General features: G+C 41.0%; 1 protein-coding gene across 2 annotated transcripts; it reads right to left on the bottom strand.

Annotated features, from left to right (window-relative positions):
- Positions 1–11511: 11511 nt before the first annotated feature.
- On the bottom strand, positions 11512–16278 carry LOC113894056 (tropomyosin alpha-3 chain-like). Of its 2 annotated transcripts, none has more exons than XM_027543896.1 (2): positions 14631–16278; positions 11512–12917 (listed from the first exon to the last, which is right to left on the bottom strand). In XM_027543896.1, the coding sequence occupies exon 2, from the start codon at positions 12846–12848 to the stop codon at positions 12084–12086; it is 765 nt and encodes a 254-aa protein (XP_027399697.1). In that variant the 5' UTR covers positions 12849–12917; positions 14631–16278; the 3' UTR covers positions 11512–12083. The 2 variants fall into 2 exon arrangements, with proteins under 2 accessions (XP_027399697.1, XP_027399698.1); XM_027543897.1 differs by lacking the exon at positions 14631–16278 and having other exon boundaries at positions 11512–12564; positions 12699–12766.
- Positions 16279–16611: the final 333 nt, after the last annotated feature.

Here is a 16611-nt window from a genome sequence, read left to right as displayed (position 1 = left end):
TTGAACAGATATTTCTCAAAAAAAGTTCTATTCAACTGGTCAATAAGCACATGAAAAAATACTCATCATAATTAGTCTTTTGGTGTTCCAAGATTCAATTTCCAATGTATGTATATGCAGGTTGGGGGAGGGAGGGTTGTTTCCCACACACCAAACAATTTTTGGACACCAGCAGGATTTTCAAGAATTCAACTCAATTCTGATATTAAATATCCACATAATTTACCTGGAGACAGTAACAGATGCCATAGGTTAAGAATTCAGTGTCACAAGACTACCAACCAAGTCCCCACTTCTGACCTTAGTTGCAAGCCCAGGCTGTTATGTGTGCTTCTGACTGATCAGCTACAGATGGAAGATTCCTACAACCCTGCTTTGGATTTGATTAGTTTGCTAGAGTGGCTCACTGAATTTAGAGAAACATTTTACATTATTGCTTGTTTTAAAAGGGGATATAACTCAGGAACAGTGGGATGCAGAGGGAAGGTATAGGGAGGGGCTGGGGAGCTTCCATGTCCTTTCCTTCAGGTGCCATTCTCAGCACCTCTATGGTTCAGTTCAGTTCAGTCACTCAGTCGTGTCTGACTCTTTGCAACCCCATGAATCACAGCTCACCAGGCCTCCCTGTCCATCACCAACTCCCGGAGTTCACTGAGACTCACATCCATCGAGTCAGTGATGCCATCCAGCCATCTCATCCTCTGTCGTCCCCTTCTCCTCCTTCCCCCAATCCCTCCCAGCATCAGAGTCTTTTCCAATGAGTCAACTCTTCACATGAGGTGGCCAAAGTACTGGAGTTTCAGCTTTAGCATCATTCCTTCCAAAGAAATCCCAGGGCTGATCTCCTTCAGAATGGACTGGTTGGATCTCCTTGCAGTCCAAGGGACTCTCAAGAGTCTTCTCCAACACCACAGATCAAAAGCATCAATTCTTCGGCGCTCAGCCTTCTTCACAGTCCAACTCTCACATCCATACATGACCACAGGAAAAACCATAGCCTTGACTAGATGGACCTTTGTTGGCAAAGTAATGTCTCTGCTTTTGAATATGCTAGCTAGGTTGGTCATAATGTTCCTTCCAAGGAGTAAGCGTCTTTTAATTTAATGGCTGCAGTCACCATCTGCAGTGATTTTGGAGCCCAGAAAAATAGTCTGACACTGTTTCCACTGCTTCCCCATCTATTTCCCATAAAGTGGTGGGACCAGATGCCATGATCTTCGTTTTCTGAATGTTGAGTTTTAAGCCAACTTTTTCACTCTCCACTTTCACTTTCATCAAGAGGCTTTTTAGTTCCTCTTCACTTTCTGCCATAAGGGTGGTATCATCTGCATATCTGAGGTTATTGATATTTCTCCCGGCAATCTTGATTCCAGCTTGTGTTTCTTCCAGTCCAGCGGGTGCTCACCAACAAAAACGCTTTCCAAACCCTGACCTTGTGTGGTTTTACAGAGCATTCCTCACACAGGCATGATTGATGAAATCATTGGCAAGTGGTAATTGTTTCAACCTCCAATCTCTCTCCTCTCTCCAGAGGTCAGGAGGTGGAACTGAAAGTTTCAACTTTTTAATCACTTGGTTGGTTCTCCTGACAACCACACCCATCCTTAGGGGGTGTCCAGAAATTACCTCATAGAAAAAGAACATTTATTGCTCACCTTACTTAGGAAATTTCAAGAGTTTTAGAAGCTCTGCACCAGAAACAGGACAAAGACTGTATCTATATATTTATTATAAATCACAATATCACAATTCATCATTAGGGAAATACAAATTAAAACCTCTATGTGACATCGCTTCATACCCACAAAGTAGGTGATACTCAAGAAAATGGAAAGTAACCAGTGTTGGTGAGGATGTAGAGGAATGAATATTGCTGGTGGGAATATAAAATGGTGCAAACATCTTGAGAAACTGCTAAACTGTTTCCCACAAAGTTAAACAGTTAACCTACGACCCAGAAGTTTCACTCTTAGGTCTCTGACCAAAGTTTTGAAAACAGGTACTTAAACAAATACTTGTATACAAATTTTCATAGCAGCACTATTCACAATAGGCAAAACATAGAAATAACCATATGTCGATTAATATATAAATAGATAGGCAAGTTATGCATCAATTCATGGACAATTATTCAGCCACAAAATGGAATGAAGTGATGCCACATGCTCCAATGTGGATGAACCTCAAAAATACTATGCTGAATAAAAGGAGTCAGACACAAAGGTTGCATATTCTATTATTCCACTTATGTGAAATATCCAGAATAGATAAACCCACAGAAACAAAGTAAATTTGTGGTTGCCAGAGGGTGAATGGAGAGTAACTGCTTAATAGTAAGGGATTTATTTTGGGTGATTAAAATGTTTTGGAACCAACTGGAGGTCGTGTTTGCACAATGCTTTAAGTGTAATAAATGCCACTGAATTGTTTACTTCAAAAATGGGTAGTTTATGTCAGGTGTGTTTCACCTTATAAAATATTTTTTTAATTTTCAAATAATGTAGTAGAAAAAAAAAAGAGAAAGAACAGTAAACAGATGAAACAACTAGAAAACAAAGAGCAAGCTGATAGATTTAAACGGGAACTTTAACAGCAATCATATTGTATATAAACGGGCCTAAACACCCCATTTAAAGAGATTGTCAGAGGTGGTCCTAAGATGGCAGAGGAATAAGATGGGGAGACCACTTTCTCCCCCACAAATTCATCAAAAGAACATTTAAACGCTGAGTAAATTCCACAAAACAGCTTCTGAATGCTGGCAGAGGACACCAGACACCCAGAAAAGCAGCCCATTGTCTTCAAAAGGAGGTAGGAAAAATATATAAGACAAAAAAGAGACAAAAGAGGGAGGGACGGAGCTCTGTCCCAGGAAGGGAGTCTTAAAAAGAGAGAAGTTTCCAAACACCAGGAAACACTCTCACTGTCGAGTCTGTGGCCAGCCTTGGAAGCACAGAGGGCAACATAATAGGGAGGAAAAATAAGTAAATAATGAAAGCCCACAGATTACGAGCCCAACGGTAACTCCCCCAGCAGAGAAGCAGCGCAGATGCCTGCACCCGCCACTAGCAAGCAGGGGCTGGGCAGGGAGGCGAGGGCTGCATCGCTTAGAGTAAGGATTGGGCCTGAATGCCCCGAGGCTAATCAGAGCGAAATAATTTGGGCTAGCAAACCAGACTGTAGGATAGCTACCACGCGAAAAGCCCTAAGACACTGCCAGGCCCATGGACAGAACAACGGGCTAAACAGAACTAGCCGGCTGCAGACCATCCCCCTCCTGTGACAGGCAGCCAGAGCCCAAAGGGGGCAATCGCAGCCCCAGAGAGACATTATCTACTTAACTACAAGCCTGGGGTTGTACTTCCAGGTAAGACTTCCTGGGGTTCTGGACAGTTATCATCCGCCTGAGAAGGTGCGCTGGTTGTACACCCAGAAAACCGAGCGGCAGGGATGGGAAAAGCGATAAGTTGCAGTGACCGCGCTTGCCAAACATCTCATCACCCGAGCTACTCGGAGCTGGGAAGGGCACAAAACGCAGGCCCAACGGAGTCTGCACCTCTGAGGACTACCGGAGAGCCTGAACCTGAGTGGCTTAGACCTGGGAGGTGCATGCAGCCCAGGGCCGGCCTCGGACGGTTCCCGGCGGAGCAACCTAGAGCCTGAGCTGTGTGGGCAAGGAGGGTGCACACGCCGTGAGCGGGGACAGGCCCAGTGTGGCTGAGGCACTGCGAGCATACGCCAGTGTTATTTGTTTGCAGCACCCCTCCCTCCCCACAGCGTGACTAAACAAGTGACCCTAAAAAAAGTGTCCACCACCACCCACTATGTGTCAGGGCGGAAATCAGACACTGAAGATACCAGCAAACAGAAGAAGCTAAAACCGAGGGAACCGCCTTGGAAGTGACGGGTGCAATAGATTAAAACCCTGTAGTTAGTACCAACTACATAGGATGGGGCCTATAGATCTTGAGAAATATAAGCTGGACCAAGGAACTATCTGAAAATGAACTCACCCCACACTGCCCACAACAACACCAGAGAAAATCCTAGATGTATTTTTACTATTTTATGATCATTCATTTCTTTTTTTTTTAACTTTTTAAACAATTTTTAAGTCCTCTATTACTGCTTTAATTTTCATTTTTATAACCTACTATTACTTTAAAAAAAAAAACCATTTTTTAAAGCAAACTTCAATATATATATTTTTTGTGTGTGTAATAAAGTTTTATTAAAGTATAAAGGAGATAGAGAAAGCTTCTGACATAGGCATCAGAAGGGGACAGAAAGAGTACCCCCATATATATATATTTTAATAGCTTTTGTGACTTTGTTTTTTTTTCTTCTTTTCTTTAATATTGTATTTTTGAAAATCCAACCTCTGCTCTAGAATTTTAATCTTTGCTTTCTGGTATTTGTTATCAATTTTGTACCTTTAAGAACCCAATCTTCAGTACCCATTTTTACTTGGGAGCGAGATTACTGGCTTGACTTCTCTCTTCCCCTTTGGACTCTCCTTTTACTCCACCAGGTCGCCTCTGTCTCCTCCCTTCCCCTTCTCTTCTCTACCCAACTCTCTGAATCTCTGTGTGTTCCACATGGTGGAGAACACTTAGGGAACTGATTACTGGTTGGATCTGTCTCACTCCTTTTGATTCCCCCCTTTTATCCTCCTGGCCACCTCTGTCTCCTTCCTCCCTCTTCTCTTCTCTGTATAACTCCATGAACATCTCCGAGCAGTCCAGACTGTGGAGTGCACATAAAGAAGTGATTACTGGCTAGCTTGCTCTCTCCTCTTTTGATTCCACCTCATCTCATTCGGGTCACCTCTAACTCCCTCCTCCCTCTTCTCTTCTCCATGTAACTCTGTGAACCTCTCTGGGTGTCCCTCACTGTGGAAAAACTTTTCATCTTTAATGTAGATGTTTTGTCAACGGTGTTGTATAGAAGGAGAAGTCTTGAGACTACTGTAAAAATAAGACTGAAAATCAGAAGCAGGAGTCTTAAGTCCAAATCCTGAGAACAACAGAGAACACCTGACTCCAGGGAATATTAATCGATAGGAGCTCATCACACCCCTCCATACCTACACTGAAACCAAGCACCACCCAAGGGCCAACAAGTTCCAGAGCAAGACATACCACGCAAATTCTCCAGCAACACAGGACCACAGCCCTGAGCTTCAATATACAGGCTGCCCAAAGTTACTCCAAAACCATTGACATATCATAACTCGTTACTAGACACTTCATTGCACTACAGAGAGAAGAAATCCAGCTCCACCCACCAGAACATGGACACAAGCTTCCCTAACCAAGAAACCTTGACAAGTCACAGATACAAACCCACCCACAGCAAGGAAACTCCATAATAAAGAGAACTCCACAAACTGCCAGAATACAGAAAGGCCACCCCAAACTCAGTAATATAAACAAGATGAAGAGACAGGAATACCAGCAGGTAAAGGAACAGGATAAATCCCCACCAAACCAAACAAAAGAGGAAGAGATAGGGAATCTACCTGATAAAGAATTCCGAATAATGATAGTGAAAATGATCCAAAATCTTGAAATAAAAGTGGAATCACAAATAGCCTGGAGACAAGGATTGAGAAAATACAAGAAAAGTTTAACAAGGACCTAGAAAAAATAAAAAAGAGTCAATATGTAATGAATAATGCAATAAATGAGATCAAAAACACTCTGGAGGCAACAAATAGTAGAATAATGGAGCAGAAGATAGGATTAGTGAATTAGAAGATAGAATGGTAGAAATAAATGAATCAGAGAGGAAAAAAGAAAAACGAATTAAAAGAAATGAGGACAATCTCAGAGACCTCCAGGACAATATTAAACACTCCAACATTCAAATCATAGGAGTCCCAGAAGAAGAAGACAAAAAGAAAGACCATGAGAAAATACTTGAGGAGATAATAGTTGAAAATTTCCCTAAAATGAGGAAGGAAATAATCACCCAAGTCCAAGAAACCCAGAGAGTCTGAAACAGGATAAACCCAAGGCAAAACACCCCAAGACACATATTAATCAAATTAACAAAGATCAAACACAAAGAACAAATATTAAAAGCAGCAAGGGAAAAACAACAAATAACACACAAGGGGATTCCCATAAGGCTAACTGCTGATCTTTCAATAGAAACTCTTCAGGCCAGGAGGCAATGGCAAGACATACTTAAAGTGATGAAAGAAAATAACCTACAGCCCAGATTACTGTATCCAGCAAGGATCTCATTCAAATATGAAGGAGAAATCAAAAGCTTTACAGACAAGCAAAAGCTGAGAGAATTCAGCACCACCAAACCAGCTCTCCAACAAATGCTAAAGGATATTCTCTAGACAGGAGACACAAAAACGGTGTATAAACTCGAACCCAAAACAATAAAGTAAATGGCAACGGGATCATACTTACCAATAATTACCTTAAACGTAAATGGGTTGAATGCCCCAACCAAAAGACAAAGACTGGCTGAATGGATACAAAAACAAGACCCCTATATATGTTGTCTACAAGAGACCCACCTTGAAACAAGGGACACATACAGACTGAAAGTGAAGGGCTGGAAAAAGATATTCCATGCAAATAGAGACCAAAAGAAAGCAGGAGTAGTAATACACATATCAGATAAAATAGACTTTAAAACAAAGGCTGTGAAAAGAGACAAAGAAGGACACTACATAATGATCAAAGGATCAATCCAAGAAGAAGATATAACAATTATAAATATATATGCACCCAACATAGGAGCACCACAATATGTAAGACAAATGCTAACAAGTATGAAAGGGAATATTAACAATAACAGAATAATAGTGGGAGACTTTAATACCCCATTCACACCTATGGATAGATCAACTAAACAGAAAATTAACAAAGAAACACAAACTTTAAATGATACAATAGACCAGTTAGACCTAATTGATATCTCTAGGACACTTCACCCCAAAACAATGAATTTCACATTTTTCTCAAGCGCACACGGAACCTTCTCCAGGATAGATCACATCCTGGGCCATAAATCTAGCCTTGGTAAATTCAAAAAAATTGAAATAATTCCAAGCATCTTTTCTGACCACAATGCAGTACGATTAGATCTCAATTACAGGAGAAAAACTATTAAAAACTCCAACATATGGAGGCTGAAAACACGCTGCTGAATAACCAACAAATCACGAAGAAATAAAAAAAAAGAAATCAAAATATGCATAGAAATGAATGAAAATGAAAACACAACAATCCAAAACCTATGGGACACTGTAAAAGCAGTGCTAAGGGGAAAGTTCATAGCAATACAGGCATACCTCAAGACACAAGAAAAAGTCAAATAAATAACCTAACTCTACACCTAAAGCAATTAGAAAAGGAAGAAATGAAGAACCCCAGGGTTCACAGAAGGAAAGAAATATTAAAAATTAGGGCAGAAATAAATGCAAAAGAAACAAAAGAGACCATAGCAAAAATCAACAAAGCCAAAAGCTGGTTCTTTCAAAGGATAAATAAAATTGACAAACCATTAGCCAGACTCATCAAGAAACAAAGGGAGAAAAATCAAATCAATAATTAGAAATGAAAATGGAGAGATCACAACAGACAACACACAAATACAAAGGATCATAAGAGACTACTATCAGCAATTATATGCCAATAAAATGGACAACGTGGAAGAAATGGACAAATTCTAAGAAAAGTACAACTTTCCAAAACTGAACCAGGAAAAAATAGAAAATCTTAACAAACCCATCACAAGCACGGAAATTGAAACTAATCAGAAATCTTCCAGCAAACAAAAGCCCAGGTCCAGACGGCTTCACAGCTGAATTCTACCAAAAATTTAGAGAAGAGCTAACACCTATCCTACTCAAACTCTTCCAGAAAATTGCAGAGGAAGGGAAACTTCCAAACTCATTCTATGAGGCCACCATCATCCTAATACCAAAACCTGACAAAGATCCCATGAAAAAAGAAAACTACAGGCCAATATCATTGATGAACATAGATGCAAAAATCCTTAACAAAATTCTAGCAATCAGAATCCAACAATACATTAAAAAGATCATACACCATGACCAAGTGGCCTTTATCCCAGGGATGCAAGGATTCTTCAATATCTGCAAATCAATCAATGTAATACACCACATTAACAAATTGAAAAATAAAAGCCATATGATTATTTCAATAGATGCAGAGAAAGCCTTTGACAAAATTCAATATCCATTTATGATAAAAAAATCAGGAATAGAAGGAACATACCTCAACATAATAAAAGCTATGTATGACAAACCCACAGCAAACATTATCCTCAATGGTGAAAAATTGAAAGCATTTCCCCTAAAGTCAGGAATAAGACAAGGGTGCCCACTTTCACCACTACTATTCAACATAGTTTTGGAAGTTTTGGCCACAGCAATCAGAGCAGAAAAAGAAATAAAAGGAATCCAAATTGGAAAAGAAGTAAAACTCTCACTGTTTGCAGATGGCATGGTTCTCTACATAGAAAACCCTAAAGACTCCCCCAGAAAATTACTAGAGCTAATCAATGAATATAGTAAAGTTGCAGGATATAAAATCAACACACAGAAATCCTTGCATTCCTATACACTAGTAATGAGAAAATAGAAACAGAAATTAAGGAAACAATTACATTCACCCCACTCCAGTACTCTTGTCTGGAAAATCCCATGGATGAAGAAGCCTGGTAGGCTGCAGTCCATGGGGTCGCTAAGAGTCAGGCACGACTGAGCGACTTCACTTTCATTTTCACTTACATGCATTGGAGAAGGAAATGGCAGTCCACTCCAGTATTCTTGCCTGGAGAATCCCAGGGACAGAGGAGCCTAGTGGGCTGCCATCTATGGGGTCACACAGAGTTGGACACGACTGAAGCGACTTAGCAGCAGCAACATTACAACGAAAAGAATAAAATACTTAGGAATATATCTACCTAAAGAAACTAAAGACCTATATATAGAAAACTACAAAACACTGGTGAAAGAAATCAAAGAGGACACTAACAGATGGAGAAATATACCATGTTCATGGATTGGAAGAATCAATATAGTGAAAATGAGTATACTACCCAAAGCAATCTATAGATTCAATGCAATCCCTATCAAGCTACCAACAGTATTTTTCACAGAGCTAGAACAAATAATTTCACAATTTGTATGGAAATACAAAAAACCTCGAATAGCCAAAGCAATCTTCAGAAAGAAGAATGGAACTGGAGGAATCAACCTGCCTGACTTCAGGCTCTACTGCAAAGCCACAGTCATCAAGACAGTACAGTACTGGCACAGAGACAGAAATACAGATCAATGGAACAAAATAGAAAGCCCAGAGATAAACCCATGCACCTATGGACACCTTATCTTTGACAAAGGAGGCAAGAATATACAACGGATTAAAGACAATCTCTTTAACAAGTGGTGCTGGGAAAACTGGTCAACCACTTGTAAAAGAATGAAACTAGAACACTTTCTAACACCACACACAAAAATAAACTCAAAATGGATTAAAGATCTAAACATAAGACCAGAAACTATAAAACTCCTAGAGGAGAACATAGGCAAAACACTCTCCGACATACATCACAGCAGAATCCTCTATGACCCACCTTCCAGAATATTGGAAATAAAAGCAAAAATAAACAAATGGGATCTAATTAAAATTAAAAGCTTCTGCACAACAAAGGAAACTATAAGCAAGGTGAAAAGACAGCTTTCAGAATGGGAGAAAATAATAGCAAATTAAGCAACTGACAAACAACTAATCTCAAAAATATACAAGCAACTCCTACAGCTCAATTCCAGAAAAATAAATGACCCACTCAAAAAATGGGCCAAAGAACTAAATAGACATTTCTCCAAAGAAGACATACAGATGGCTAACAAACACATGAAAAGATGCTCAACATCACTCATTATCAGAGAAATGCAAATCAAAACCACAATGAGATACCATTTCACGCCAGTCAGAATGGCTGTGATCCAAAAGTCTACAAGCAATAAATGCTAGAGAGGATGTGGAGAAAAGGGAACTCTCTTACACTGTTGGTGGGAATGCAAACTAGTACAGCCACTATGGAGAACAGTGTGGAGATTCCTTAAAAACCTGGAAATAGAAATGCCATACAACCCAGCAATCCCACTGCTGGGCATACACACTGAGGAAGCCAGAACTGAAACAGACACGTGTACCCCAGTGTTCATCACAGCACTGTTTATAATAGCCAGGACATGGAAACAACCTAGATGTCCATCAGCAGATGAATGGATAAGAAAGCTGTGGTACATATATACAATGCAATATTACTCAGCCATTAAAAAGAATACATTTGAATCAGTTCTAATGAGGTGGATGAAACTGGAGCCTATTATACAGAGTGAAGTAAGCCAGAAAGAAAAACACCAATACAGTATACTAATGCATAGATATGGAATTTAGAAAGATGGTAATGATAACCCTGTATGGGAGACAGCAAAAGAGACACAGATGTATAGAACAGTCTTTTGGACTCTGTGGTGGAGGTGGGGGATGTTTTGGGAGAATGGCATTGAAACATGTATAATATAAGAAACGAATTGCCAGTCCAGGTTCGATTCAGGATACAGGAAGCTTGAGGCTGGTGCACTGGGATGACCCAGAGGGATGGTACCGGGACGGAGGTGGGAGGGGGGTTTCAGGATTGGGAACATGTGCACACCGTGGCGGATTCATGTTGATGTATGGCAAAACCAATACAATATTGTAATTAGCCTCTAATTAAGATAAATAAATTAAAAAAAATAAAGAGATTGTCATATTGGATTTATTTATTTTGGAGGGACTGGTTATTTCAAAAAGACATTTATCAATTTTCAGTATCAAAACAGTTACACTATTGGTTTTTTTTCTCCCAATTGGTCCCCAAAGAGACCACACCAAAGGAGAGGACATTTTAAGCCAATTAAGCTGCAGGATGCACCCCTAACAGACCTCACTGAAACCTCATCAAAAAAGGGGGATTGGGTAGGGAAAGAAACTTTAAAAGATCAGCACACTGCTAGCCCACAGACTGTAGAGAGCTCTCACAGGCAGAGGGGTGACCAGTTTGCCTCAACCCCAAAGAAGCAAAGTTCCAAAATATAAAAATTTACAAGTTTTGTACATACGCTTTTCAAGATTTCTCCAGCACTAACCAATACAAAGCACAGTGAGATGGCACTTTTAGAGACAGCAGCTTCAGACCCAGAAAAGGGTGATGAGATGAGTTTCATATGGCTAAATCAGTGGCAAAACAATTTTCTTTCCTTTCTTTCAAGGAGGCAGGAGAGCAAATAAGTGGTCACTTCAATATAAGGGGCACATGATCCATTAGTAGTTGGGAACAGGGTAGAGCTGGGACAAGGATTTGGTCTCAGAGGTTTTACCATCTTAATTGTTTGGTCACTTCTGATGAAAAAAGAAAAAAAAAAGTTGTCCAAAGATACCGTAAAGCTGAAAACCTGAACAGCACTTTTTTTTGGCTAACTCCTTCTGGAATCATCTTTCTGCTTTGGCAGGTACTTTTTACAGGGCAATGAGGTTTCCCCAAATGGAGCCTTTCTCTGGGCTGCTAGGCTCTCAGTAAGGCAGGCCCAAACCTTTTCCCTTTCTCTCTGGAGAAGGCAATTAAGCTGAAATGTTACCTTCCAAAAGTGAGAAAGGGATTAGACTGCTGCTTCAGTTCTACGGAATTATCTGGAATGTTTTTTTACAAATGGTTGTAACATCAAGAACAAAAAAGGTAATTACAAAATGTGTACATCACAACATGCTTTTAAAGACACTTTGCATTGTGCTCACATTCCCTTAAACGTTGTTCCCAAAGGTGCTCAGCCTCTAGCCCACCTGGAATCTCTGGGGAGAAGCAGAGACTGGCGAAAAGGACACAGGAGTAGGGGGGTGGGAGAGGTGGCGAAAGGAGAAAGCAGCCTTCCAGTTAAAGATCAGCCCTCCGTTTAAAGGTCAGCTTCGGGCAGGCTGGCCCCAGTGGAGTCGGAGTCGGGGTGAGAGGGAGGAGCAGCGGCAGGGCGGGGCTGGGGTGCTCTACATTTTATTCAGGTCAAGCAGAGTCTGGTTCAGCATCCTTTGTGTACAGAGGTCCTCCTCTTTGGTGCATTTCAGTTTATCTTCCAAATCATCAATTGTCTTTTCCAGCTTGGCTACTGATCTCTCAGCAAACTCAGCACGAGTCTCTGCCTCCTTGAGTTTTTCGGTAAGAATCTTTATCTCTTCCTCATATTTGTCTTCCTTTTGAGAGTACTTTTCTTCAGCAGCACTCAGACACTTCAGGTGCTGGTCCATCAGTCTGATTTGCTCACCCATCTTTCGGCAACGGGACTGTGCCAGCTCCGCTCGCTCCTCTGTGCGCTCCAAGTCTCCCTCAATAATCACCAACTTGCGAGCCACCTCTTCATACTTCCTGTGTGCCTCTTCTGCAATGTGCTTAGCTTCTTTGAGTTGGATTTCCTGGAGTTCCATTTTTTCTTCATCTTTTAAGGCTTGGTTTTCAATAACCTTCATAACTCTCTCGCTCTCATCAGCAGCTTTCTCAGCTTCCTCCAGCTTTTGCAGCGCAGTGGCCAGGCGCTCTTGAGCTCGGTTCAGCTCCTCTTCAACCAGCTGGATCCTACGGTTTAAGGAGACCACTTCAGCCTCAGCCTGTTCTCGGGCCCATCTTTCTCCATCCACTTTCTGCTGGAGGCGCTTGGCCCTCTCCTCTGCATCATCGGCCTGCTGCTGCAGAACCTGGATCTTGCACTTCATTGCCTCGGTGACAGCGATCGCGGCCATGACAGTGGTCCCGGCCATGGTCCCCACCCAGCTCCTGCTTGCCTTCGGGTTCCTGCCTCCTCCGCTCGGCGCTCGGCGTTGCAGCCGCTTCTCACCCAGATTGGATTAAAAAAAAAAAGCAAGACTTAACGATATGCTGCTAGAAGACAGCCCCCCAAAAGACATTAAACAAAACTATGGAGCACAGAATAAACTTGATAACCTGGTACAAAATGTTCCTTTGTCTAATAGCAGGGGCTTCAGAATAAGAAAGTCATAATTGAGGACACTTAAACATAAGTGAGGCAGCGATCCAGAAAGCCCACATTTTAGAAGACAAAGGGACATTCATGTATCGGGGACAGCTGACTAAAAATGCTTTGCAGGACTCCAGGATGAGGAAAGCTGAAAGCAGCTTGGAATTACAGCACAAGTTAGTTCCAAGTTGATTATCTGGGGTTAATTCACTTAAAAGCCAAACACTGAGCCCTTATCATAACCTGGTCATTAAATTTTGAAAAGCATGGATTACTACTCTGTTCCATTGTTTCACATGGATCTTCGTTTTTCAGACCAAGCCACTTCATCATTTCTGGATTTTCTCAGTCTTTTCAGATCTGTTGAATTATCTAAAGGTGTGGTTCCCATTTGGGGGCAATTCTGACCCTCAGGGGACATTTGGTAATACCTATAAGCATGTTTAGTTGTATTATCCTGGGGATGCTACTGGCATTTAGTGGGTAGAGGCCAGATATGTTGGTACACATCTTATAAAGCCCAGGACAGCTCTGTACAAAAAAGAATTATCTGTCTAAAATGGCAATATTGCCAAAGTTACAAAAGCCTGATTTAAACCAATTATTTCCAAAGAGTGGCCCCCAACCATGTAACCCCAATGCAGGGAATATATTAGAACTGCACATTCCTGGGGCTTCATATCTGACCTGTAGAGTCTGGAACTCTGGTGGTGGGGCCCAGAAAACAGTGTTATTACAACACCCCAACTGATTCGGATATATGTTGGTTTGAGATTAAATTTCCTTTCTCTTTATACTTTCCACCGACTACCTACAAGCCTGACTTACATGAGACTCACCTTCCAGTGCCTTAATACCACTGCTCGACTCTGAACTTTAACTGTTCTGTTAAGATTGCTTTTTCAAAGACTACATGTTCTCTTGTACTTTGTTCCACTGTTCAACTCACACGCAACATCACACCAGCAGCATTTAGCAATGGAGGTTGCTGTACCCACTTCTCTGAAATTTTCTTCTCCCTTGAACTCCACAAAAGACATTCCTACACTTCCAACCAGTTACTAGAAAAAACTAAGAGGTCCCAAACTGTATGAATTATAGTTTATTTTCCTCCCTTTTTTTCTTTCCCCCAAACCTGCTCCCTGTTGCTAATTCCCCCTTTCTCTGGATAAAAGCAGCATCTTATCAACATTATTAATTCTTGAAATATGCCACTGTTTAACTTATGTATTATTTCTATTTATTCAAGTCATTGACAAATTCTAATCGTTCTCCTTCTGAACAGTTCTTCTGAGTGTGTCCCCGCCCTGCCCCCCCCAAAAAAATGCAAAATATTTGAGATGACACTTTAAAACTTGAAGTTAAGAGAGAATGATTTAATTCACAAGGCATTTTAAATGATAGGTCAGTAGTCCTGCTCAGTCTTTCTCATGAACTAGTTTAGTCTCTTTGGCAGGCGACAGCCACAGATGCAGACTTCTTTTCAGTTTTGTTCTTGTATGCACTTCTGCAAGCTCTTTCTAATATATTATTCAATAAGGTAACACAAAACAATAGGACATACCTTGGTTCCTGCAGGGTTGAACTTGTGGCCCACACTAGGCGAAGAGCATGCACAGTCAAAGCTGACAGTAGGAAGCTTGGGATACTTAGGAATGGTGGGTTGCAGTTTATGGGGTCGCACAGAGTCCAACACGACTGAAGCGACTTAGCAGCAGCAGCCTTTTCTACTTCTTCTTTAATAGAAATCAAATGCATACCCGTGGGCTGTACCTTTCAGTTTGTTAGTCAAATTATGGTCAGCAGACCAGTAGAACAAGCACCACCTGTGTGCCTTTAGAAACAGACTCAGGAGCCCATCTTAAACCTAATGAAGCACAATCCACAAGTAACAAGAGTCCCTAGGTGACCTGTCTGCCCATTCGGGTTTTCAAAGCACCACTTTAGAATATAAAAATTTTCTACAGACCTGAGCCTTTCCTACATGTAAGGCCCTGTGCAACAAGTCTACCCAGCTGACCATGTTTGAGAACAGTGGGTTCTCACAGTGTGGTCCTGGAACCAGCAGAATCAGCATCACTAGGGAATGGACCAGAAATGCAGGTTCCTAGGCCCACCCGGAGGTGGATCAAAATCTCAGGGCGGATCCACAGCGGTCTGGGTTTCGGCAGCCCTGCAGTGATTTCAACGCTAATTCTAGACAATCACTGCCTTAGGGAGGACGGTTTTGGATCATAGTTGCCTGGAGAAGCTCCCTGCCTTCCCTAATAGCTTCATGAGTGCCTGCAAATGACAGCACAGCTGCAAGCACCAGCAAATACCTAAAACATGGTTTAGGGCTAATTCATAATTAGAAGAACCTGAGTCAGTGCTAGTTCTTCAGCACTGTGAATAATAACATTTCAGGTATACACAGAAAAGTTACAATTTACAAAGCGCTTTCTGAGCCATTTAATTTAATCTTCACTGTAATACAAGGACATAAATATAACTGCCTCCCTTAACAGATAAGGAAACTAAGTGTGAGAAAGATTCAGTGACTTTTTAAAGGGCACGGGGATGTGAAGGGGCAGAGCTCGTGTTGGAACCCAAAAGCAAATTGCAGAGAGAACTTCTACCAGCTATTTGGCAAGTTAAATGGAGGAGGAGTCTCAATGTGGCTGAATGTGCCAAATTGTTTTTACCTTTGGAAAACAAATTCCAGACACTCAGGTTAATGAAGAAATACACATAAAAAATAAAATTCACAACTTTCTTTCTAATGGTTCAACAGCAAAATATATGAATATAGAGAGACAAAGCAATAAAGCAAATGAGGCAAAATGTTGATGTTTGGAAGAGTGTTACAGAGGAAACATTTCTGAGTTTTCATTATACAATTTTGGCAACTTTTCTTTGAAAAACAATACCCACAGGGCTTTAATGTGTGTCTGTGCTAAAGTAGATGTGATGTGGGAATTCCCTGGTAGTCCAGTGGTTAAGATTCCAGGGGGCAAAGGTTCTATCCCTGGTTGGGAAAAATAAGACTCCGCATGCTGAGCAGCACACCAAGAAAAATTAAAAAATAAAGTGGATGAGATGTTATACTTCTTATCTGTCATTGTGTATGTTTTTAAGACTTGGGTCAAAAAGCTTCTATGTATAAAAGAATTTAACTATGTCTGCATTGTGAGAAGGAGAAGGTGATGGCACCCCACTCTAGTACTCTTGCCTGGAAAATCCCATGGACAGAGGAGCCTGGTGGGCTGCAGTCCATGGGGTCGAGAAGAGTCGGACACGACTGAGTGACTTCACTTTCACTTTTCACTTCCATGCATTGGAGACGGAAATGGCAACCCACTCCAGCAGCATTGTGAGAAAGCAGAGAATAGACATATAAGTAACAAGCAAAATGCATTTACATTTTTTCTTTTGGAGTGAAGATCATTCATGTATGCCAATATTCTTCATGGGGTCAATAATTCACTGTCGAAGGGGCGATTCTGAATCACAATTTTTATTAATATGGTTGTTTCAATCTAACCCTAGGCATAACATCAGTTTCA

Source organism: Bos indicus x Bos taurus, chromosome 6, assembly GCF_003369695.1.
Source record: "Bos indicus x Bos taurus breed Angus x Brahman F1 hybrid chromosome 6, Bos_hybrid_MaternalHap_v2.0, whole genome shotgun sequence".
NCBI classification, from domain to species: Eukaryota; Metazoa; Chordata; class Mammalia; order Artiodactyla; family Bovidae; genus Bos; species Bos indicus x Bos taurus.
The sequence above is the reverse complement of the archived record's forward strand: the minus strand, read 5'-3'. Positions and strand labels throughout refer to the sequence as shown.